The sequence below is a fragment of the Eumetopias jubatus genome, unplaced genomic scaffold (genome assembly GCF_037043125.1).
Source record: "Eumetopias jubatus isolate StellerSeaLion01/CBP00866 unplaced genomic scaffold, mEumJub1_p1.0 scaffold_1, whole genome shotgun sequence".
NCBI lineage: Eukaryota > Metazoa > Chordata > Mammalia > Carnivora > Otariidae > Eumetopias > Eumetopias jubatus.
In genome coordinates this window covers 45,187,388-45,214,526 of record NW_028274807.1, presented here as the reverse complement: position 1 = coordinate 45,214,526, position 27,139 = coordinate 45,187,388, and the positions used below count along the sequence as shown (strand labels likewise).

The following is a 27,139-nucleotide window of genomic DNA, read 5'->3' as shown; positions in this document are numbered from 1 at the left end:
AGACGTGTACCTTTGAAACAAATAATACATCATATGTTAAAAAAAAAGAAAATAGTAGGAAGGGAAAAATGAAGGGGGGAAATCGGAGGGGGTGACAAACCATGAGAGACTATGGACTCTGAGAAACAAACTGAGGGTTCTAGAGGGGAGGGCAGCAGGGGTACGGGTTAGCCTGGTGATGGGTATTAAAGAGGGCACGTACTGCATGGTGCACTGGGTGTTATGCATAAACAATGAATCATGGAACACTGCATCAAAATGAATGATATAATGTATGGTGATTCACATATAATAAAATAAAATTAATAAAAAAATCATTATCTATCTAGTTACCCAGGTTTGAAATCCTACGGTAATATTGGACTTCTCACTTTATCAAACCCCTGTTAGTCCATAAGTTATTAAGTTGTGCTAATTCTGTATAAAATTATTGCTGCCCTTATTCTGCCTTTGTTTTCTCTTGCTTCACTTATTACAATAATTAGTTATCAGTTATAGTTGCTAACGCTTATATAACCATTATTTCAAACTTTTAATGATGCATCAAACATTTTTTTAATGCCTATTGTATATCAAGTACTCCTCTGATTTCCAAAGAGTCATCCTCAATCAGGGGTGTTTGGGTGGCTCAGTTGGTTAAGTGTCTGACTCTTGATTTTGGCTCAGGTCATGAGCTCAGGGTCATCAGATTGAACCCTGCATCCGTTCCACGCTCAGTGTAGCGTCTGCTTAAGATTCTCTGCCTCTCCTTCTCCCTCAATCCCCCCGCCCTCACATGTGTGAGTGTGCTCTCTCTTTCCCTCTCTCTAAAACAAAACAAAACAAAACAAAACAAAACCAAAATCCTCAATCAATACAAGATCCTTGCTTTCATGGAGTGTATAGTGGAAAGGGGAACGGAAATAGGTAAACAGTCAATTACTATAAAGGGCTAATGCCTCATCTCCTTTAAAAACCTGTTTTACTATTGTTTTGTTTGCTGCGGTATTAAAGTCTAAACTGCTTGGCAATAAATTCCTTCACAGTCTCTCCTCTACCTTTGTTCTCGTGTCATTTTTACCTCCCCTTAGTCCCCTACTTCCTGTTTTTCAAATTCTCTAGGGGACTCATCATTTTGGAAGTATGACTTGTACCTCCCTCTCTTTCCTGGAAGACTGCCTTCTCGCTGTAAAATCATATCCTTAAAAAGGAAAAAGTAGGGCTTAAATACTGTCTCCATTGTCAATTCTATGAATCACTTTCCCTTTTAGGAAGTCCTGGTTATTTGCTTTCTCCTCCCTTTACATCTTTTTTTTTTTAAAGATTTTATTTATTTATTTATTTGAGGGAGAGAATGAGAGAGAGAGAGAGAGAGAGAGCATGAGAGGAGGAGGGTCAGAGGGAGAAGCAGACTCCCTGCCGAGCAGGGACCCCGATGCGGGACTCAATCCTGGGACTCCAGGATCATGACCTGAGCCGAAGGCAGTTGCTTAACCAACTGAGCCACCCAGGCGCCCTCCTCCCTTTACATCTTAATCAAAGAATTGTATGACACACTTATGGTATGGTATTGGTGTTTACTATGGAGGTGTCTGCCTCCCACTCTAAAATGTCCAGGAGGTCAGGAATTGTGCATAGTTCTTCCCAGCAAATTCACTGTTGAGCACAGAACTAGGCACAGAATAGGTACAAAATTTCATTTTTTTGAATGGTATGCCAGAAGGAATACACATATAAAGATGTTCTCTGTGACTAATTCTAGACCAAGAAAAGAGTTACTGAAATAAAAGAATGGCAAATCAATAAATCCTAAATTCTTTGCCTTGTACAATATATGGATTTGAAGACAAAGAAAACTTCAAATTTTAGCCCTGCTGCCTATTAACTACATGATCTTGGGCAAATTATTTTTGCTCTCTCAGTTTTTGCATTTATAAAATGAGGATAATATTACCAACTACATATGGGTTTCAAGGAATTAGATGAGAAAATGTATAGTTAGGGGCGCCTGGGTGGCTCAGTTGGTTAAGCGACTGCCTTCGGCTCAGGTCATGATCTTGGAGTCCCGGGATCGAGTCCCACATCGGGCTCCCCGCTCCGCGGGGAGTCTGCTTCTCCCTCTGACCCTCTTCCCTCTTGTGCTCTCTATCTCTCATTCTCTCTCTCTCAAATAAATAAATAAAATCTTTAAAAAAAAAAAAAAGAAAATGTATAGTTAGCACAGTGTCTGGCGATCGTTGGCACTTAAAAATGTTGGTGTACATTTGCTTTCCTTCCTTTTTGTGCATAATTATCTGCTTCCTCCTTATATTTGTCCATCATGTAGCAAAAAATAGTTTTATAAAAATGGATCATTTCCATATTTTATTGTAGTTTAGTACTGACATGAAAATTCTTTTATATCCTATGGCAAAGTAAAATGACCACTAGTTACACATTTTATTTAGTACAGTAAATTCCCAATTTTAGCACTGAAATTCTCATGTCTCAGGCAAATTTGGATGGTTGGTTACCTTATCCTTTGTGTGCTCAGCACAGTGCAATTAGAAGTTGTGGGATTAGAGTCGGATAATGTGATATTCAAGACTTTTCCACTTTGGGCAAGTGATCTTTCATAACTCACTTATGTTACTGCCTGTCTCCTTATACCTATGCATTTGTATATTTGTATATTACATATTATTATATAATAACACTTCCTCCACTGTGTGATATGTGAGATTAAATGAAATAATATGTTTAAAACACAGAGAACAGTACATTATACTAAATACTGAATCACCCAATAACAGCTTAAAGAATGAATGGATAAATGCAAATATCACATCTTACCTTACTGGCTAGATGTTGAATCCTAAACTAAGAAGTGGCTTTCCGAGTTAAAAAGATTCATAACTGAAAATGCCTACAGTCAGTATATTTAGGAGCTTCCTTGATGGTCTCAAAAGTCCATTTAAATCCTATGTACCTGATTTCACTCATATTTGGAACATAAGGAATAGTGAGGAGGACCACAGGGGAAGGGGGGGAAAATTGAATGGGAATAAATCAGAGAGGGAGACAAACCATGAGAGACTCTGGACTCTGGGAAAGAAACTGAGGGTTGTGGAGGGGCGGGGGGTGGGGGGATGGAGTAACCGGGTGATGGGTATTAAGGAGGGCACATGTTGAGATGAGCCCTGGGTATTATATACAACTAATGAATTGTTGAACACTACATCAAAAACTAATGATGTACTATATGCTGGCTAACTGAACATAATAAAAAAAATCCTATACACCTGAAATTGACAGGCTTGAAGTTGCTTTAAAGAACAAGATGGTTTCTCCTAGAGTTACATAATCAAAATGGGTATTTTCTTATTTTAAATGACATACTATAACATACAGTTTCTTGGGAATAACTAGTGTAGGAAATAGATTCTAATTCCTACCTAACAAGCTAATCTGCATCTTCTGTACTCTACATATTTGTACCTATAACAATATGTTTCACGGTTAATTTGGAATTGATTTTATTTTTTTAATATATTTTTAAAGATTTTATTTATTTATTTGACAGAGAGAGAGAGAGAGACTGCGTGCACAAGCAGGGATGGTGGGAGAGGGAGAAGCAGGCTCCCCACTGAGCAGGGAGCCCAACCCAACCCAGGACCCTGGGATCATGACCTGAGCTGAAGGCAGACACTTAACTGACTGAGCCACCCAGGTGCCCCAGGAATTGATTTTAACCTTAAAGCTATTTGAAACTCCTGAATCTCTATGATAACTATGTTGATTTGGTTCCATGCTTTGTCTTAATTTCTTTATTTTGTTTTTTAAATTTAGATGTGATCCAAATGTCCTGAGAGATATGCTGAAGAATAAATTATTTTATCCAATAACAAAAACAGCTGAGCAGAAATTAAGAGAAGGGATTGCATTTCTGAAAACTGTGGCATTTCTTAATCTAGATTTGTTTCAGAGTAAATGAAAGGTGTGAGGCTAAAGAAATGAAACGATTTTCCTGCCAGTTCCAGAGAGCAGTGGCATACCATCTGCATCAATTAACTTCAGTAATATTCAGTACTATCCTTTCTACTGAAAATTACCATATGGGCAAAAAGACTTCTCCTTAATTAGAAGTGTCTTGTTGACAATGAAAGTTACTGCCAAAGATGCCTAATGTTAGACTTTGTTTCCACTACAAGACACTAACCATATTGCAAAATTTTAATAACATATGCATTTTTAAGAATGGTTTTCTTGATTTTGTACTGCATCCATATTTACAAAAGTATTATAATGACAATGATCAAATTAAAAGTGTATGTTTTGAAATTATCTGATTTGGGACTTTGCTTTCAACCATTGTGAAAGAAATGATTATACAATATTCAATTGATTATTGTGTATATAATTGACTATTGTATGATCAGTTATTTAATTACCATTAGGTCACAATGAACGAAATGCATTAGACAATTCTCATAACTTGAAATACTGTGTAATATCTAAGTTAAAAACCAAATTAAAACAGGCCTGGGGCGCCTGGGTGCCTCAGATGGTTAAGCGTCTGCCTTCGGCTCAGGTAATGATCCCAGGGTCCTGGGATCGAGTCCCGCATCGGGCTCCCTGCTCCTTGGGAGCCTGCTTCTCCCTCTGCCTCTCTCTCTCTCTCTCTCTCTCTCTGTCTGTCTCTCATGAATAAATAAATAAAATCTTTAAAAAAAAATCTATAAAAAAAAACAAAACAGGGGTGCCTGGGTGGCTCAGTCAGTTAAGCATCTGACTCTTGATTTTGACTCAGCTTATGATCTCATGGATCATCAGATCAAGCCCTGCGTCAGGCTCCATGCTCAGCGGGAAGTCTGCTTGAAGATTCTCTTCTCCCTCTGCCCCTCCCTCCACTCTTTCTCTCTCTAAAATAAATAAAGCTTTAAAAAAATTAAACTATGCATCAAATAATTTTATCCTGCCTTTGTTGTTTTATTTTCTGTGAAAACCTTTTATGTAGACAATTTAACAATAGATACTACATCTAAATCAGCACATATGTAATGACTAACTTTAAAAAGAAATTTTTCAATATGCCAGGTACTGTTCTAAGAGAAGAGTTTTACATGTGTTAATTCATTTAATCCTCATACCAACCTTTGTGGTGGGTATAATTACTAGTTCAGTTTAACAGTTCAGATTACAGATGCACTGAGAGTTTAAGTAACTTGTCCAAGGATGCACAGTGAGCACAGAGCAAAGGTTTGAATCCAGGAGATCTGGCTCCAGAGTCTGCATGCTTAACCATCTTCTTATACCCCAAATGATACTTGGGTCTCCATTAGTAATTTGGAGACATAAAGCATTACTCTAAGTGTCTGTGCCTCATCTTAGAAACACATCCTGTAAAGTTATTATGGACTGGACACTTTGTTGCTCCCAAAGATGTTTTGTCCTTCAGAAGTTCTACGATTTTAAAGCCTTGTAAAGCACTATAATATTCTATATAAACAGGAAATACATGCAAGGAAACTTGCTGGTAAAACCTTTAGATTTTGCTTTCTCCATTCTCATACATCAATTTATGATAATGATTCTGAGGTTCTTTTACAAAGAAATGTTTTAAGAGAGACTCTTGAATCTTTTGAGAGGAGGTATCATATTTTCCAGTCGTGTTTCAAATGTTATGCCTTATTTCTGGCTTCAGAAGTGTCTTATGGTTACATAATTAATCCAATATTCAGTTTTTTGGTCTTTTGTATCGTTCACTAATCAAAAGAAAAGCAACACAAAATTTAAAAATAAAGCAAATGTCTAGAGAGGATATAATTAATACCGGTTACATAGGTAATTTATGGTGAGAATTTAATATAATGGAGAAAACATTTGCTAAATGAAGCACATCTATGATATAAATTAAACTACTAACTACTTTCCTTTTTTCTTATAGGAAAGTTACTACTTATTTTTGAGACTTTTCTGCAATTTTTACAAGGAGTTTAATTAAAAAAGAAAAAAAAGAAAAAGTTCAGTTTTGCTAATTACACTTCTTTAAGACCTCTGTGAATAGAACTAGGAAAAGCCAACACTGTGCCACCAGGCAATTTCTACTGTGCTTTGTCCTACAAGGCACAAGAATGAATGCTGAGATGTGACATGTTTTATAACAGGGTTGGTCTATTCCCACTTATTTATGTTCTTAAGTGGCCCAGCAGCCCATGAAGGCATACATGTGGCCCTGTGGGAGAGGAAAAGGCATTTGAGCAGCTCAGTTGCTTATCATGTTCCCAATTGAGGTGAACACACAGACACAACAATTCCCACCAACACAAAGATTAAACACTAATTCACATGGAGACCTGGCTAATTTAGCAAGCTGGATAGGTTTTTTAGAATTTTTCTTTGTGAAAAGAAAATGATTCTGGGATGAATATTTTGAAAGTGTTGACAGTTTCTTTGAATAGCATCAAAAATAGATAACACAATTTATAATAACAAAACATGAGGATCTCTAGGGAATAGATATATAGTCTCACCTAAGAATTTAAATAGCCATATAAATAAGGTCCAGATTTTTAAGATGCAAACTTCTTCAAATGATATTAAGAAAACGAAGCATTTATGCTGTCAAGAATGCATAACTAAGGTCAAAAGCTAGAACTATTTGGGCGCCTGGGTGGCTCAGATGGATAAGCGTCTGCCTTCGGCTCAGGTCATGATCCCAGGGTCCTGGGATCGAGTCCCGCATCAGGCTCCCTGTTCCTTGGGGGCCTGCTTCTCCCTCTGCCTCTCTCTCTCTCTCTCTGTCTCTCATGAATAAATAAATAAAAAAGTTTAAAAAAAAAAAAGCTAGAACTATTTAAAGAATCTGAAAATAGTAAAAAGTACTAGTAAAGAAGTAAAAAAGAACTAGTAAAAAATCTGGTGATCATTTAAAGACATTTCATGTCCTCGAAGAAAAAAATAGAAATTCTCTTTGTAAATAATTCAAGAATTTGATATCAAATGCATCATGCAGCTCTGATTTTTAAATTTTTCTTTTAAACACACTGTCAATCTTGCATAAAGATAATGATGCTCATTTATGTCAACTAAACATAACTTTATGTAAAAAATATTGAGTTTTTAAGAACCTGAGATTCTTCATTTATGGACTTCAAGGTGTCCAGAGGCCTCCTGAAATTGTATACAAATATTTACATATATGATCATATGTCAGTTTTCTTGGTGAAGAGTCTATTATTTTTGGCCAAGAAACTAAGTATAACCCATTAGGAATCTGAGTCCATGACCTGTACTACAACATCGGGACTCCATAAGAGTCCTTAAACTCATAAATTGCAATAGATTAAAGTTTTTAGAAACTGAATGTTACTTGAAAGTTGGAATTATACCTTCAGTTTTGTGTATGCTCCCATCCTGACTTCTCTTATCCCAAGTGGTATCTTCAAGTTGTCTTCTTTACGTTTTAAATTATTTTCTAATCTTTTGCATATTTCTCCTCAGGTAAGCCAAAGAACCACACTCTTTGGAACCAATGACTTCAAGCGATAGAGGAAGCTAATTGAACGCAACCTTGACATTATCTGGCCAGCCCGTCTTGCACAGGTTTTGGAAACTATCAGTATATCCCAAAAGGTGTTTTTAAATAACCCTCTAATGTAGCAATAACAATGTGAAAATATTTTAAAGGAGTTACTGGTGCATGATTAGAAATACAATCACTTATGTCACCTTCCTTGTGCTTCTGTTGGCTGGGTGTGGTTTCTCTGTCATTTTATCAGTGACTCTCTCTTTTCTATGCCACTCCTCAGTCTTGAAATAGAATAATATTGGTCTTCTGCCCACTCCTGCCCCAGATTTCCCATCCTAGTTTTTTTTTAAATAGTTGCAGTTCTGCAGAGTTTCCTTCTGAAGCCTGCAGATGCACAAACTTTCGAGGAGAGTTCTCTAGGGAGAACTGTACAAATGAGTATTGATTAGGGCCTATTGGGTCCTATTTGGAATCACACAATGGCAAGGAATAAAAAAACCAGGAGTTAGGAATCCAAATAAAAGTTTTTCCTTTTTTTAACCATAGTTCACATTTATTCAGGATTTTACTTTGTACATTTAAATCAGTTTTTCCTATACCTTTTATAATTAGCTTTTGGTTTAAGTAGGTACTTGAAAACACTCATTAACACACACCTCATTCAGGGTAATTGGCAACATTCTCAACTGGAGAAATGTATAAAATATAAACCCTTCAATTAAAGAGTTTTTTTTCCCTTGGAGGTCTCTTACTTAAAAAGTAAACCACCCTCTCTTAACTTTTATGTACATTGATTGCAACAATATTTTGTTAAAGATAAAATAAGGCAAATTGTCATATATACTATATAAAAATATAAAAAGAATAATCATCCTCGGAAGAACTATAGCCAAACTATAGAAATTATTTTGTCAGAAATGATTAATTATGAAATGTCAAATTATGGATCTCAAGCAAAATTATTGACCTTTTTTGGAATGCCTAAACATATAAAAAATGAAATGGTTTACTTTGATTTTCCTGAACTGCAGTTCGATTGTATTTAAAAGTTATATACTTTTCCATTGTTGATTTCCCTTGGCATACTGAGTTAATGCCAATTTTCCTTAACTTATGGTATATTTCAAAGTCTGCCACTTAGTTATCTGTGTTACTGCTCTTCTGCAGTCCTCTGTATGCATCAAAGTCTGATAATATCATATTCTTCCTAACGTATTTCTACCATTTAAACTATATGCCTTCTGAATAAGAAAAATTTTTACCTGGATAACAGTGCATGTAATATTTGCCCTGACTCCATATCAGATAGGATTTCACATGAAATATGGAAAGAAAAATATTGATAATCATGGTTAATGGACTTTGAAGACATTTTAATATTGGCTCAGCTCTGTAAGTCCTTTGCTATAGGAATTGTCTAGTTGGATCCGTTATCAGTTTATAGAAAACTGGATTGTGAATTCATTTCCTAACTTTGCAAGTCAGGGGCACTCACGAAGATATGAAAAAGTCTGGCTCTTTGAGTATAAGGCTCATCCAAATCTTTTTTCAAATGTTAAAAAAATAAAATAATAGTACTTATCATTATTAATTATATATTTAATGATTGCAAATCTGGTGTTTGAGTGCCCATGTGTTAATATTTCTCTTGTTATCTGATTCAGTGTAAGCAGAGAGGGAGTCTCACGGGATTGATTCACTCCATCTTTGCCATTTATTTTGACCCCAACACATGGAATGCAATGAAGAGAGCTCAGATAAAAATGTCAAAAGAGGTGTTTTATAAATAGCATTGTATTTAAAGCACAGGCAGACAAACTGAGATGGTGTTTCAGAAGAACAGTCCCTCCACAACTAAAGAGCTTCCAAGATTAACCACAAAGGAAGTATTAGGGAGATCTTGGACATTGATTTCTTTCAGAATTTATCTGTTTTTAAATCCCACATGCTGCCAGTTTCCTTTGTTTTCTCTTTCACAGACTTTGTTAATAATTGACAAATTATTAGCAAATTATTTAGAAGAAGGGCATCAATTCTTTTCAGGGAGGTAGAATTTGATTTTAACAGGGAAGAATACAGCAGGGAAGACTTTGATTTAAAAAGTATAATAGCAGTTACGTCATTCTATCTTCTCCTCTTTCAGCTTCCCTCATCTCTTATCTCCTCCGCCCTCTCCTCTCTTCTCTCCTGTGACTTTTCTTACTTCGTTGGTTAACTACTGTATGAAAGGCACTGCATTAAATATATGACTATACTTGCTATTCAATTTTCAGCCAATTACCTTCTGGTGTTCTTCTCTATTTGGAACTGAGAATAATAACTCTTTATTATGACCTTTCTGGAAAAGAGAAAGGTCATATAAACAGTATAAACAATTGACAATGGTTACATAAATACCAACTTCAAGCTTATCTGCTTTCTGGGTGTCATGAGTCAATGACTCTCTCATTACTGCAGTCAGTGTAAAAATAACTACTATAAAAACATTGCTCCTTGATAGCACAGTGTGACATGAATGTGAAGAAACTATTTTACACAAGACAGCATCACATATCTCATTTAAATTTGATTAAGATAAGTTACTGGGAACTAAATTAGTACCATCATTAGAACAGGTGTTGTGATTCCTTGAATGACATAGCTAATGTCTTTTGAGACCCTCGAAGTACTGTGAAATATAATCAATTGGGAGAAAGCAAATTAAGTGCTGCCCCGTGGCCATCAACCTTTGGCTAACTGTTTAAAAATACCATGGTACAGGTCAAGGGAGGAACTGCTTTCTTGATGATGTCCTCAACTTGAAGGGTTATGAGTTCATCTATTAGACCACAAAGAAATACTTTTTTAAAAATATGAAATAAAAATATGGCTTCATTCCTCTTTACACAAAATTATAAAGGAAATTCTTGGGAGATATGCTGTAGATGAATGGGAGAGGATAAAAGTTACCTTTGAAACTGTAGCGGTCATTACTGAAAGGTGCCAGAGGATGTGTACAGGGATCACTTATCACAGTGATAGAAGCCAGGAAAAGGGAGTTGAGTTAATTTCAGTTTGAGGGAATAGGAACAAGTTTAGATCTATACATTTTTTATGAAGCAATTTTGTTATACTTGATTTGTATGTAAGTCATGAAAACTGAACTGAGTTTTCTCTCCTATGAAAGCTGGAGGCAAATTTAGCTTAAAGCCGAGAACAGAATGCTAGAGTGTTCTTACAGATCTCTCTCTAGAAAGTTGTTTCCATGTATGTATTATAGAAACATCACCTTTCTTCTATCAACCTCAGTGTTTAAGTGACAAGGGTTACTTATTTATTTATTTTTTACCAGTGATGCTGAATAATTCAAGGCACTCCTGAACTTTGTGATGTCATTTCTGCCAAAGATACCTAAATCCACCAAGATTTGTCATTAAGAGTTAAGAATTAAGCCATTTAACTACAAATCATCCATTCCTCAATTCCAATCACTGAGATATTAATATTATATGTGAAAACTGCCTTTTTATATTTTCAGGTAACTCTGAGAGCTTAGCTTATATAGATTTTTATTTCTAGTCTTTTGCATCAACACCATCACCACCAACAATAAGAATGACAACATTTCCGTGCAATGGATACCAGTTTTGTTTCTAAAGAGGAAAAAAAGTGGCACTCATTAGAATTAAAATTGCTAATTTTTAATTCACGTAATTTTGGTTCTTACTCTATCAGTGGCCTTGTTGGCTGCAAAGCCTCCAACCATTATCAATCAGTAATTATCCAATGAGAAAACCAAATTACATCAAAGCATATTTACAGTTTGTTATTTTGTATGTTCTAATTAAATAGGCAAGGGTAATTGAAAAGCAACTAAAAAATGTAAGTGTAATAATCTTAGGCTTTGTTAGGATAATTTTGTCAAGAAAAGCAAGAAACGCGCGTGTTGGAATTTTGTTTTTATTGGATTTCCTAGTGTCTTCAAACGTTCCCAGTATTGGTTGGCTGGGCCAGACCCTCCTGAATGCACTGGTGTCATGACTATAATTTGTGGCATAATTATTAATTATGATAAAAAACACAAGAATTATGATAAATAAAACTCCAAGAATCAATATCCTAATTCTGTTTTGCTCAGAGACATATAAAATATAAAGTGGGCTTGTATCCTTCATACAATGGAAGAAGGCGGCTAGATATCTTAAAAAATGAGAGGGGAAAAATAATTTGTGATTGAAATACTACCACAGATGATCCAAAAAGTGATTTACTAAACTTTGAAATTGCACTTTAAAATGCTCAATTTCCTATATTTTGTTTCTCTGCTTTGGTCAGATTGATATTTTTAGGGGAAACTGAGTATTAATTTTCTTTTTCAAAAGGTTCTTCCATATTTGCTACTTTCTGGCATTTCTTCCAATCATTTCTCTTGAGTGAAATGAAATTTTAATTAAATCTGTATAAACTCATCCAAATATGGAATTACTCTTTCTGTTACTAACGTTGTTTTTCATTCTCTTTGCTAGCCAATTCCAAGCAGCAAAGTAGCTCAAATTTATCTTTATTTTTATTCTTGAGTTACAAAATTTGGGATTTAAAGCTCTAGCTCTTATTCATGTAAAAATTATTCTAGAAGCAGCAACAGCATGATGCTAATTGGGTGCTCAGTTTACAGAGCCTTCTTCCACTTCCTTTGACTACTTCTGAAGCATTAGATATCATAAATGTGGTCCCTGCAGTAGAGAAAAGTCACTTGCATTTCCTTTCAATAATATAGAAATATTTATTTTTGTCTTGTGGATCTTTCAATTGCGAGCACACTCTTATTGCGGTATATGGTGGCAGAAAACATCACGTGAAATACCTACCAGCCGGAATCCTGGGGGGCAGAGATCCTCCCCCTGGCACTGGATGCGGGGCCTGGATGCTATTTAAAAACCCTGCCCTCAGGAAGCTGGGGCAAAACGCCTCCACCCCAATGGCCGGGAAGGATCCTTTTAAGAGATAAAAATGGACATTAATCAAAATCTTCTTTGTGGAAAAGTTGTTGATCATTTAACTGGAGGAAAAAAAAAAAACCTATGATTAATAAAGACATCAAACCTTAAAAGAAGCAAAAAAATGAAAAGGAATAGAACGCATTTTTATTCACAAACCTTAAAAAAATCAACTTAGTTTTTGAAAAGAAAGCTACTCTTAACTAGTTACAATCCAACACGGTTTAAAAGAATGCTAAGATAAAATTTATAAGCCCCCATTTGGCAAAGTGGATATAAATCTTATCGGGGTTATCTTTTTGCAGAACACACATCCACGAGTTCCGGAAGACAACCTCAGCAGGATGGGACATCGAAGGCCCACTGGAAGGAGCAGTGCTTTGCTTTAGGTATGTCAGCAGCAGTGCGTTTTTGAAATAGTGGCAAGGAAATCAATATATACAATTCTTAATTTGTTATATTTTTCGGGAGAAGACGTGAGAGTTTGCAAAGTTAGAACCACATGCTTTTTCATTTTCAAGAAGGCTATTATGAAGAAAAAAAAAAAAAACCCAAAAAACAAAAAGTAAATTACTTGGAAGTTTATCCCATAAGATTGTATCATGAATTGTAGAAGAAAACACTGTCAGAGCTGGAAAGGACATCAGAGATCATCCAGATCCTCATTTTACAGACTAGCAAACTGAGGCACGGGAAGGGGCAGAGGGCTGCTGCTGAGCTGGCAGACTCCTAGGACAAAAATCTTTCCACTATAGATTAAAAATAAATAATGAGTCACTTCCCATTTGGGAGATTGTTCTTCTCCGAATATGAATTAGAAACCCTGCAGTTTGGAATAATAGCATTACAATTTGGTGTCTCAATGACCTGAAAGACACTAAAGTCATTCAGAAGAAAATTTAATATCCAGGCACTATCAGTGCCTGGGCAGCACTGGTAATTGATACGGTATATCGAAGTTTAATCACAGTAACACCCTCAAAGCAAGTTACGCTGACAGTGGTAAGGAATGCATATCATTTGGGGCCTCTGAAACCCCCACCAGGCCCAGCAGTTTCCGGATAAAGAGACCTGGGATCAATCCTCGCACGCTCAGTTTTAGCAAGTCCTGAATTTTTGAAGAGACTTCATTCTGTTCCTTGACACAAATTTTGCCCCTAAAATACTTTAAAATTGAAAACCTCATTGAACTCGGACCAGGATTAAAGGGACCGGGTATACCTGCCATTCTCTATACAACTTGCTTCTATGGAAAAAGTTGTTGCTAAAGAAAAGCCAGCATTTCTTAGATCTTTAGAGATGTTTTAATGGATGAGGTCTGTTCATTGTACATTGGATTAAAGGAAGCATAGAAAGAAAATCATATACTGTAAATAAACTCATTTTGTTGTTGATTTTGTGAGGCTTTAGTAAGACGGTCCAGCAGAGTTTGAGTCCTTTAAACATTAAGAGATGTGGCTAATGTGCCAAGTAGTAGGCCAGAAAGTGTTCTGGGGTAACTTGTGATGAACAGTGACTCTAATTTCTACTACATGGGGGTATCTACCATTGAGCAAAAATGTGTCCTCATGTACACGCATCCCACATCGCCATGTTTCAACGCTGTCTGAGAAAATACCCATAGCCCAGGAGCATCACTGAATACCAGGTAGAGATAATTATATATTTATTCTGCATTCTTAAAGTTACAAAAGCAATGGTGATTTTGCTTCAGAGAAAATAATTATAAGAAATTCAGATTGTAGTATAGGCTGTGACAAACAGAAATATTCCAATTCTAGCTGATTATGGATTTATTGAAGCCAAGTGACAGGAAGCTTGGTTCAAGAATCCTAGATTGAAAAGAAAAAGAATAACATAATCATGTACAGGAAAGAAAAAGGAATATAATTAAATTATCACAAAGGAAATTTGAAGAAAAGCAAAAGCATGTAGAGCAGACTTTAAATAATGTTAATATACTTCACATTTAGAGATTTTTATCTTTGTGTTTGCTATTTTAGCCATAATCCTTGAAACTGTTAACTTAGACACGATGTCCATTACTTTAACTCCTTGAAACGAAATACAAATATTATTTTATTGCTATGATTACACTGATAACTATTATTGTGGTTGTGACAGCCTGTCATATTTAATAACAGCTTTCATTTTCCTAAACTTGCTGCATCATTCATAGTGGTTTTGTTATGTTTCTTTACTGTGGGTTAAAAGGTCTTTCATTTACTGTGGCATCTCTTCCTTAAGGAACTGTCATTTTTTTTTTCTATATATGAAATAAACAACAGGAAAAGCTGGTGTACATGAATACACATTCAGTTGAAATATCACATTATGTGCTAACAACGCCTTATCATTTCTCTCCTTAGGGTCCGTCATGTCAGTAGAGATTACATAAAACACTACAGCTCTGTTTTCACAATTCAATAATGAAGCTGAATTTATTCTTTATTATAATTCTCTTATCTCTTAATCTACAATAAATTAAGTTCAGGAACCTTTTGGGATTGGAAAGGAAATAATTTTAGTCTGGTTTGCCATAATGCTTAAATTGCTGGCTCTTGCTGTTTTTATTTTTTTAAAAATAAGTAATTGTAACAAAGAAAAAACGAGAGAGAGATGCACAAACCAGGAAACAGACTCTTAACTACAGAGAACAAACTGATGGCTATCATAAGGGAGGTGGGTGGGGATTAAGAAGTGTACTTGCTGTGATGAGCACCCGGGTGTGGTATGGAGTGTCCAATCACTATACTGTATACCTGAAACTAATATTACACTGAAGTGGAATTAAACAAGAAAACAACAAAATAAATAAGCAAGTGTAGAACTTAATTATATTGTAGCCAAAGAAAAAACAACGGCTAGTATCTGCAGCAGGATAAATGTAAACGTCCATCAGCATTTTGTTTTTAGTTGCATTCAGTATACCGGAGTATTTGTCAGAATAAACTAGGCTTTTATTTGATGAGAGTACTCCTCCCTTTCATTACAAGTTTGCAATATAAGATGTGTCACTTCACACATGCTTTTCTAAATCTCAAATAAGTGAGTTTCCAGTTTGTTAGTGACAGTGGTTTAAAGAGACATCATAATAGGATATTAGCATTATATTGTCTCTAATATAGAGTTGCCAGATGATGGGGCATCCTGTGTTTTTATTTGCTAAATCTGACAACCCTACTCAAATATAATTTCAAACATTTTTGAGTATCAAACTCACAAAAGATACTATTAACTACTGGTATAAGGTAAGTTAACGTAAGTCACTGGCTGCAGGAGTTGATGATTTATCTGTCCTTCAGTAGTTCGGTGGTCATTGATGTCCCTTAGGGACTACTGCAAATTATGACTAGGGGAAGACATTATTTAGTGGGTGAGGGTCAGGATGTATGCTAAAGGCATTGTAATAACTGGTATACTCCCTACACAAAGGAGAATTTCTCTCAAAATGCTAGTAGCACCACTGAGAAACCCTGCATGAGAACAAAGCATCCTAAAAAAACACAGTTGGTTGCTGGTGACCACAATGTAAAAAAAGCAGAAGTTGACATGATCAGCCTGAATTCTGACATCTGGTTTGATCAGTTAATGGAGGATTCTGATTACCTAGATTATTTGGAAAGTAATCTGGCCTGTAGAGTTGCCAGTTTTCAAAGAGTTAAAATAAAATATATTTAGGGGTGCCTGGGTGGCTCAGTCATTAAGCGCCTGCCTTCAGCTCAGGTCATGATCCCAGGGTCCTGGGATTGAGCCCCACGTCCGGCTCTCTGCTCGGCAGGGAGCTTGCTTCTCCCTCTCCCAGTCCCCCTGCTTGTGTTCCCTCTCTCACTGTCTCTCTCTCTGTCAAATAAATAAATAAAATCTTTTATATATATATTTAAAACTTAAACTCAATGAAACAAAATCATTTTCAATTTGATTTGCAGCAATTTCTTTGAAATAACTTTACCTTGGAAATTAGATATCATTAAGAATTTGTGTAAAAAGATGACTATGACTTTGAACTCTTCATGCCTTAATTTCCTCATACATAAAATGAAAATAACAACTCACCCTACCTAATGGGGCTGTATGTAAGGATTAAATAAAGGTAAATAATCATAAATATAAGACAATATTATTAGATGGTTCTATTTTTTTTTTTTTAAGAGAGAGCGAGCAGGGGAGGGGCAGAGGGAGAGAAAGAATCTTAAGCAGGCTCCACACCCAGTGCAGACAGAGCCTGACGTGGGGCTCGACCTCGCAACCCTGAGAGCATGACCTGAACTGAAATCAAGAGTCAGACACTTAACCAACTGAGCCACCCACATGCCCCAAGAGTCCTAATGCTTTAAAAAAAGAAACCTCTTTGGGCGAGAAATTGAGGTAGACTGATTAAATTTTTCTAATGCAGAACTACCTGCCTCCCCCACATACATAGACAAAAACCTAACAGAAGAAATCCCTTCATTGAAGATTACATATCAATAATTTAATTTTGCCTGAAAAGTTTAATAAAAGCAATAGCCCTATAATATGATTTTTTTGAGATGTGGTTCCTTCAAATTGTCCCCATCTGGTTTTCCTTTTGCAGATACTCAATTTGATCTATGTGTAGACAAAGAATATCTAGACTCAGTTGAAGATAATTTAGAATTGTAAACTTAAAATACATGCACACATGTGAATCAAGTAAATTATGAATAAAATATAGTCATAATACTCCCTGTGGAGGATGCTCAAACATTTTCATTGTTAGAGGTGTGTGATCAGAGAATTTTGGAGAATGCTTGTTTAAACAATAAAACAGTGAGAAAAATGCCAAAGTATTCATGAAGTAAAACAGTTACTTCAAAAACTTAAACAATTAGGGCAGGGCCTTCTTTTCACCTGGCCCAAGGCAGTGATCCTAGAGTTCATGCTGCTCCTTACACAGTGGTTCTCAACCTTGGATATACATTAGAAAATAGGTAGTAAAGGTCCAAGCAAATGCACTGAACACACAGAAAATAGAAAATCTATGTCTTCTACTCGTAAAAAGAGTTGTCAACCGTAATGTGAAATGCAGGAATGACCTAATCTGATATAAAAAGAGATCACAAAAAGTCCTAAATAGATAGCATCTTATGTATATTGTACATGAGTGGTATGATTATTATTTGAAATCAAGTATCAAAATAAGCTGAACTTGTAATCAGATCCTAAGTTGATACATCTTATACTGTTAGTATATAAAATGAATATTATTTCAACATATTTTAATTTTATTCCTTTTATATTTTGTGTCTTAGAGTAAATATAAAAACATAACATAGCAAAACAGAAAATATATATAACATGTAAGTAAATTAATATTCAGAGTAGAGTTTGGGTTCAAACCTGGTTACTGACGGGTGTGACTACAATTTTGGAGAGCTGAGAATTGAGTATGTATTCATTCAGAATAGAGATCCTTTCTTCAGTCTTAAGAATCCAGTATCTGTAACTGGCACATAGTAGCTACTCCATGGTTGTGTGGTTTAGATTAATGATGGTACCTCTGAGCTATAATGTGAATAACTTCAAAGTTTAATGATAACATAGTCTGTTAAACCAAATGCTACATCAAGGGCTGTTTTCCCTGAGGAATGTTTTGATTATTTGATTATTTTGATACTTGATTTCAAATAATAATCATACCATACTTGTAGAATATACATAAGATGCTATACATTTAGGACTTGAAAGATTCTCTACTCTTTCTCTATTTATAGATGTGTCTCCCTATCTATCATCTCTCTCTCTCTCTATCATCAATCAATTTCACTCGTCCTTTGTCAGCATGTTTCCTTCTACTCTTGTGTATCTCATGTTTTCTCTCCTGTGTGCTTTTCTTCTATTTCTGCTACAGTAATCTATAGATTACACATTCTCTCCTCCAGTGAGAGAAGTGAAAGAAAGCCATAAGCCCGTTGTTTGTTTGAACACATGCCTCTTAATTTTCTGTGATGTGGATGAAGCCTCAGACTCGGAGTTACATCACGACTGAAGGAAGACAAGCAACAGTAAGAAGAACCATTATCATGTAAGGCATTAAAAGAATGTATTTTTACGCCATAGAAACCTTTGTTGAAATCTCTTTATTTAATAACACATAGTCTAGGAAAAACTAAGCTGCTGTGCCTAGTTTAGTAGAGAAAAGATTCCTGCCTTAATCATGAAGCATGAGGTGGGCTGGCTGGAACCCCAACATAGTCTGCTCTAACTTGATCAGAAGCTGCACGGAGTAGGGTTTTAATAAAGGCAAGGTGAATAAGTGGATTGAAAAAATGATCAGATGAGAAGGGACAAATTGCTCCTTAGGGAAATATCTTACTAGGATCTAAGGAAGTACTCAAATTGCTCAACTGCTTCCTAGGCCTATAGTAACTTTCTAATGACTAGATGAGAGCTAATTTTCAATTAGGCTTAACATGTGAAAGAGAACCATTACATTCATAAATAACTCATTCATAGACTTAGTCATTTGCTCAGTAAATATTTATTGAAGCACCTATTTTTTTTTAACTTGGCGTTATAACACACATTTCTAGTACAAAGAGAGGAAATCAATTTTTGATAGGATACTATTATTTTCAGGAAATGATTCCCACCTCCTCCCCAGGAAATGATTCTAAGTTAAGCCAAAGTTATAATTACAGAATTTTTTCCATTTCCTAAATTATTATAAATGGAAATATGCCTACAATTACATTAGTATTTTCCTGTTTAGCTAACTAACTACACAGCTAATCTCCATGAAGATTCTTCAGCACCAAATACAATTAAAGATCGTGCAACCATTACTGTTTTGTTTTTGACTTTTTTTTTTTATCCTTCAGGTCACTGCAATATGAATTTTATAGATTTCTCATCCTGTTGTTCTTCAATAGGTCACAATAAGAGTATTGAAGCAAAAAGGGCAGTTTCATGGCTAGATTTTTATGAGTTATTTCTGCAGTGCTTTTAAAAAGAAATTTTCAGCTTTTTCTGAGTTATTTTTAAACTTGTAGGCTATGTATGATAAAATTAGGGTTGCTGTAATTTTATAAAACTATGGCATTAACAAAGAGAATTAAGATATTTTGAAGCTGATCAAAATAAGACATTTATTAAAAATGCATTTTAATTTATATTTAAAATAGACATTGACTTATTTATTTACTGTTTTAAAGATTTTATTTATTTATTTGACAGAAAGAGAGAGAGCACAAGCAAGGGGAGTGACAGGCAGAGGCAAAGGGAGAAGCAGACTCCCCGCTGAGCAGGGAGCCCGATGTGGGGCTCGATCCCATGACTGGGATCATGAACTGAGCTGAAGGCAGACGCTTAACTAACTGAGCCACCTAGGCACCCCAACTTTTAAAAACAAATATTTTAAATGTCTGAGTTTCCTCATCTGTAAAATGATGAACTTGGACTAGAACTTCCCTAAATTTCCTTTAGTTCTAGAAGTCTGTTTATATAATTTTTATTTCATTTGTTTTATTGAATTAAGCCTGTATTTCTCCCAAGTATGGATTATGTCCAGTGGTCTTACCTATGTTTATATGTGGTGGGACTTGAAATCCTACTTACTAAAAAAGTGTCCTGACTAAATTTGCAATATGCCAGTACATTAGTTTTAATAGTGACAATGCCCAGGCTTGAGACCAGAATTTTGATTCTACCATTCAGTAGCTGATTCATCTTGGGTAAGTTATTTAGCTTCTCTGATACTCAAATTTCTTCATTTGAAAAATGGAGCTAATCATAAACGTATCACTTATATTGGTTTACTGCAGACCATACAGGAAGTACCTATTAGTGGCTGACAGTAAGTGTTCAATAAATGAGGGATAAATATTATCTTCCTTAATTCCCTAAACTTGACCTACCCCTTCATGTCTCCATGCCTCCATGATACCTCCTTCTCTTGGAAGGCCCTTCTGTCCTTCTTGTCTCTGTCAAAACATGCCTGACATACCCAGGGAGAACTCATTATTCTTTCCTCCATGCCCCCATATGATCTTAGCTACTAGAATAGAGGTAGAACGCTATTATAGATACAGTATTTATTTGTTTACAATTTTGCGATACCAAACTCAAATGCCTTTAGGGCCCATCAGGTACAGTAAGTTAGTATATCAAATTGATGACAAAAAAAATTGATGACAAAGGCATTGAATCAAATATGAAAGTTCTGCCTAAGGGTAAAAAATTCAGGTGTTTAAAGAACACTGTAGAAATCAAATAAAACCTATCTCTTAGCTGACTTCAGCCTGTGGGCTGCCATCAGCCCTGCTTCCAGGTTTGTGTCCTCTCTTAGGATTTGATCCCTTAAGGACAGGGACAAATCATGCATGTCTTATTCTCTGTAGGTCCAGTCCCAGAGCTTGCACATAGTAGGAACTCAATGTAATGTTTATTGAGTTGAATTAAAATCATATTTATATGAACGGTTCAAAGGCAGTTTGACTTTATCTGGACATATAATAGACTGGGTCTTCTTGATGTCAGAGATTTTAAAACCACCTATACTCTAATAAATATCCTCAAAACGTGTATAAAGTTCAATGAGATTTGTGAGTTTCCACTTTAAATGCTTATGAAGAGCCAATATTTAGGAACCAGGGACAACTACAAATCTAAAAAAGATTTAAATTCTTGAGTTCTTTTATTTAGGAAGTGGTGAAGGGATGACCTGAAATTGAAAAGCACGTCTTCCTGACTGAGTCATCACACTGGGCATGGCTTGGCAGATTACTACTCAGCCTTTTCTTTCTGGGCTCAGACTCTAAAACTATATGCTCTTTAAAAAATGCTTTTACACCTCAGGTGCCAAGGTGTCAGCTAAGGAGCTGTTAAGCAGCATTTATCAATGTGTATGAGAACTAGATCTATTTAGCTTCACAGCCAAAGTGTGCTATGTATTTAATACTTATGAACTATGGGTATATCTGTCACATTATTAAAGGGAAGTTTGAACCTTTAGTATACTTGATAAAGAGGTCATGAGGCAGGCTGCTTCTGCCTTTTTGTAATTTTCCATGGCTGCCTCCAGTTAGGACTAGCCATTGTTTGCTAGCATGTACCCTGCTGTGTTGTTGTCCCTCATGTACAAAGTATGAAAGAGAATATTCTGGATTTAGTTTCACTTCCAGATATTGATGATAACCTCCTTGGGAGTCTTATCTACAAACAAACATGTTAAAACATACCAAACATGTCTTATTTAAGGCTAAGATATATTTAAATTCCTATCAAAGATTTGTTAGCTTTTTAAGGTCAGAATGGTACTGATTTGGGAGAAAGGTAAACTAAGAAACAGACTTCTAACTAGAGAGAACAAACAGAGGGTTACCAGAAGGGAGGTGGGTGGGGGGATGGGTTAAATAGGTGATGGGGATTAAGGAATGCACTTGTGAAGAGCATCTGGGTGTTATATGGAAGTGTTGAATCACTATATTGTACACCTAAAACTAATATTACACTGTATGTTAATTAACTGTAATTTAAATAAAAACTTTTTTAAAAAGAATGGTACTTATTTGGCATCTATACAGTATGGATTAGATGGCAGGATAATTTGGTTTACTAATTATCATTTTGAGAATTTGGTCTTGAAAATATCAAAGAGCACAAGAAGTTTGAAAATAATTGAGAGTAGCTAATAGAGAACAAAACTAATTAAGACCCTAATGATTTTATACCAATTCTGATACCATAAATGTATGATTGGTGTGGCACCATAATGATAATGGTCGTGGCCACGACATATCCACTTTTCCAGGTAACCACTTTGCACTTGAGGTACATGTGTGGGATTTCCTTCCCTGTCCCCACCCGCATAGTGTAAACACTTAGGTGAACACCTCCCTAAGTCCTTCCAGTTCAGATCATGTTACTCCTCATTTAAAAAAATTCACAATCTCACTACTGCTGAATACAAACCCAAGGAATAAGTATGCTTGCAGAGGTAAGTGGACCAGGTTTCACTGCCTTCAGTCCAGGCCATGACTCTCTTCCTACTCCACCGTGGACTCATGATGCTGCAGTACCAGACGTGGGAGGAAATCAGTCTCTTGGCCAAGAAACTCTACCTTGCCAGTCCTGTGAAGACACATGTGGTTCTCATTCTGATGGGAGTTTGTATGTTAAATAATACATGATTTAATTTGTTTGGTGTCTAGAACAGACCAAGCTCAAGATGCAAAGAAAATTGAGAAATTCTATAGTCAACTAATGTGACTTATGGTAGCCAAGGGATTCCCACAGTGTTACCATGGAAACAGACCAACCAATTTGAAACGAAGACTGTTTGTCATATGCTTAGGCAGTAAATATCTTTTGAATTTGAGAAAGTGTTGGGACAGAATATACTTTATGTAACTAAGTGGGCTATTTAGAAGCTGAGAGATCATTTTTTGTACTTTGTTTTCTAGTGTTTACTTTAGAGAGCCAGGAATGTAAATGCTTTCAGTTAAAAAGTGTTTATTTAGTTTTGGAAATTGAACAGGAAATGCATCTATCCTGGAAGCTTTTTGCACATTATTTGATATTGGGCAAAATATATAACTAGAATAGGTGATTTTGTATCAGTAATTTGAAAATGAGATATCAATTCTTCTTTAAATTTGGTTAATCTGTCTTAAAAAGAAAATTAAATATGACCATTTTGTTTGTTTGATCTATTTCTTCTCAAGCATAAAATTTGTGCTGATGATGCCTAACAAATATAAAATATAATGACTGGAATTAACTGTATAGCAGTATACCTATTTATATAGCATAGTGTCCATTATATCTAAAAGTAATTGTAAAAACAAAAATGCTTCACCTTAAACTTTCCAAACTTAAACTATATTTTTAAATATAAGGGATTCATACTATCATTAGTTAGTTTGAGCAAAGACTTATTTTGAATCCAGTTTTCTGTGTTCAAAAACAACTGCAGTTATTTTAAATGCATGATAATCACTAATGGACTGAAACCACCATATTATAGAAATATTTGCCACATAGTTCCCATTTATATTTTCTCAGAAGGGCTAAGGATTTTTGAACAGTTAAATCTTTGCACACTTCTATGACACCCGTGCCCATTTCTCTTAACCAAGGTGTTAAGCATGATTGTCATAACTGTTATGCTTTCTGTTAAACTGAAATTATGATAGTATTTGATATTTATCTTATATTTGTAATCTGAATTTTACCACCTAAGTGTAATGTTCACATGTTAATTACATTCGTATAGTTTTTGTTAAAAAATGGTTTAAAAAATTCTTGACTTTTTACTACAAACACACTAGAATTTTCATTGTTTTTTTTTTTTAAGATTTTATTTATTCATTTGAGACACAGAGATACAGAGAGAAAGCATGAGCAGGGAGAGAGGCAGAGGGAGAAGCAGGCTTCTCACTGAGCCAGGAGCCCAATGTGGGGCTTGATCCCATGACCCTGGGATCATGACCTGAGCGGAAGGCAGACGCTTAACCATCTGAGCCACCCAGGCTCCCCTAGAATTTTCATTGTTATTTAAATGTTTTGGTCATTTCTTCCAGCACAAAGTAAGAATGCCTTATCTTGGACTAACCCATTCTGCCCTGCCTAAGAGGGTCTTTTAAGAGGCTCTCCATTTTTTTTATGGCTGGAATAACCTTGCCCTCATCTGTGTTCCCTCAGGGGGCAGTAAAACTGCCACGGAAAGCACATAGGTGCTAGAGTCAGAGGGATTCCATTTTAAGACCTCCATGTGCCCCTGCTTGCTGGATGACCTTATGCAACTCCAACTCCCTGAGCCTCAGTTCCCATTTTGGTAATAGGTGGAAAATAATCTGTTATGAAGACAATTACACAAGATAGTGTTTTATTTTTTATTTATTTGAGAGAGAGAGAGAGAGAGCACTTGCAGGGGGGAGTGGCAGAGGGAAAGAGAGAATCCTCAAGCAGATTCCCCTAAGTGCAGAGTCTGATACCAGGCTCGATCCCATGACCCTGAGATCATAATTTGAGATGAAATCAAGAGTCAGATGCTTAACTGATGAAGCCATCCAGGGCCCCTAAAACACCAAGACTTATCTATAGTTCTGGCGAAGCCACCCAGGTGCCTGTACAAGAGAGTGTTTTAAAAAATTGCCTGGTAGGGCGCCTGGGTGGCTCAGTTGGTTAAGCGACTGCCTTCGGCTCAGGTCATGATCCTGGAGTCCCGGGACCGAGTCCCACATCGGGCTCCCTGCTCAGCGGGGAGTCTGCTTCTCCCTCTGACCCTCCCCCTTCTCATGCTCTCTATCTCTCATTCTCTCTCTCTCAAATAAATAAATAAAATCTTTAAGAAAAAATAAAATAAAAATTGCCTGGCACAAAGAAGTCACTCATGTTAAGTCCTCCCTACCTACCTTTCTTGACTCTTTCCCCTCTTTCAGTTATATACTATTACATTTTTCCTTATAGTATAATTCTTTCTGTTCATGACATAGCTTACAATAAGTTTCACAAAGAGTCTCTCATTTTTATATTTTCTGACAGAACTTGGCATGGTATGTTGCATAGAGGGGTCAATAGTGAAGGTAACTTAAACACAGGAAGCATAAAGCATATCCATGTCTCTCTGACTCATGACAATGTTATTGATGGTTTTGACAGCGATTTCTAAGGGTGGAATGGCCAAATCCATGCGACTGGTTTAATGAGTTAGTCAAAATTAGTCATAAAAATGTCATGACCTGTAAAGCCATTCTCTCTGGCTTATACGCTCTTTATTCTCAGACAGACAACTGGACACTTAATGACACAAGCAGCCAGACACATGGCCTCCATACATACCCTCTCTTTCATTTCTCTTGGTTTTCCATACGTGCCCTCTCATCTATATCCTTAAGGGACGAAGAGACAGACGATCTCAAGGGCAGAGCAATCTCGCTGCTTAAGCCCCAGAGAGAAGTGTGGCACAGAACTAGAGATGCTGTTTTCTGAGGGAGAGACTGACTCACCATTCATTCTCTGTGTGCCTAATTCTCCCAGATATGAGCCAGCAAATTTAACTGTGGCCTGAAGCAGACACTGTGTTGGGATCTATCTCCAAATACGATCCTAAGTGTGAAATGGGCTTGAAAAGAGTCAGGCCTTACTCAGTTTCACGTATCTTTTTTTTTTTTTTTTTTTTTTTGAGGCAATTCCTATTTTTAAGCATGATGTCTTTGGGAACAATATTACCTTCCGATCTGATCTGAGGTAGCGTTCATTGCTGGTAATAAGGGAGAAAAAAAGAAACCAGCTCAAAGAAGCCTGATTTTATCCCTCTTCAGCCACACAACCTGGGCATGGCCAGATTGCCTAAGATCATATTGCCCCTGACAATCTGCCAGCCCCTCGCTGTGCCACCATTTTCACTACTGCTTACCATTAGGCTATCCCTGGCAGGCCATTAGACTGAGTGCAAAATGGGGGTCCAGGAACATCCTGTTCTATAAGAATTGCTGAAGGAGATTCATGGGTTGTATAAAGAGAGAAAGTGAGAAAAAGAGAGCTAGCAGGTATTGTTCACTGTTGAAAATACCCCCATTAATGTATTTTTCAGAGCCAATTCCAAAGCAATTTCAGACTCCTGTGTTATTAAATTACTGGTTCACTTAACATACATGCTTTTTATTACATTTTAAATATTGGCCTGGATATAAATTTGGGTGGTTTGCTAAGATATTCTAGTGGTGGTGCATGATTATAGCTTCTTGGATATAGTGACAGTGTGAGAGGAACGGCAGCTTCTGATATGATATATCTGGAGAGGAAAACATTTGGAAGCAGTTTGAGTGCGTTTTATTTCTGCATGGACTCTTTGGGCACCCAGCCACTTTCAAAGCATTATTTAACAAATTATGGCACCACAAAAAGTATTTTATGCTCTGGATGTTAGTTTTCAAAAGAGGAACCAATAAATGTCTGGAGTTAATATCTAAGAGAAGTACTGGAGTGAGTTAAAATTAAAAGGACATTTTTATTTGTAAGTGAAAAATAAAAACTTCCTGCCTTCAAAGTATTACATTCAATTTTATTGCTATTTAGATAGACTCATTTTGTGTACATGTTATATTAATAAAGAAAAAGATGCTTGTTTATTGATACTTTTAAGGGGCCAGATTATTATATGGTGGTTAATTTATCACCAAATGTTACAGTTTCAGGGTTTAGGGAACAATGGTATACTTTCGTTTATATTTGATTTATAAAATAATCCAAACAAAATGGCTCTCATTTACCCTTTAAACACTGGCACGTGGGCTCTGAAATGGAGCAGATCACTGTGTAGGCTTATCGTCTGAGCTGTGGGCAAATATTGTGTCATATGAATCACCCTTTCGCGTCAGTAAGTTTGGGCCAGTACAGAAGTGGGGGGATGAAAATACCGCCCAGAAGAATGCTGCTCACCCATGGGAGGGAAATTTAGTGTGCTGGCGGAGGTAATATCCTAAATGGCACCCTGGTGCCCTAGAAGACTTAATTCACTTCAGCTGAATGAGCAGCTGGATCAAGCTCAATCATTGAGAGTTACCCATTCATATTCAAAGGCATATAGATCTCAAATAGAATGTTCTTTAGTTGGGTGCATATAACTTTAGGGTAACCTGCGTACAGGGTTGGGAAAATATAAATGAGTGCAGCCTAATTAGAAAGCTCCATTTAAACTTGCTTTTCA

At 36.1% G+C, this 27,139-nt stretch overlaps 1 protein-coding gene and 1 pseudogene across 3 annotated transcripts in view; one reads left to right on the top strand and one right to left on the bottom strand.

Moving 5' to 3' along the window:
* The window catches only part of EPHA6 (EPH receptor A6), an 819,528-nt gene that overhangs the window by 132,730 nt on the left and 659,659 nt on the right, over positions 1-27,139 (bottom strand). For all 3 annotated transcript variants that reach the window (XM_088025312.1, XM_088025358.1, XM_028119182.1), the window contains one exon: positions 12,337-12,462. In XM_088025312.1, the coding sequence (XP_087881438.1) occupies positions 12,337-12,462 (126 nt within the window). The remainder of the gene's footprint in view (positions 1-12,336; positions 12,463-27,139) is intronic.
* Positions 22,494-22,753, top strand: LOC114221052 (signal recognition particle 9 kDa protein pseudogene; annotated as a pseudogene).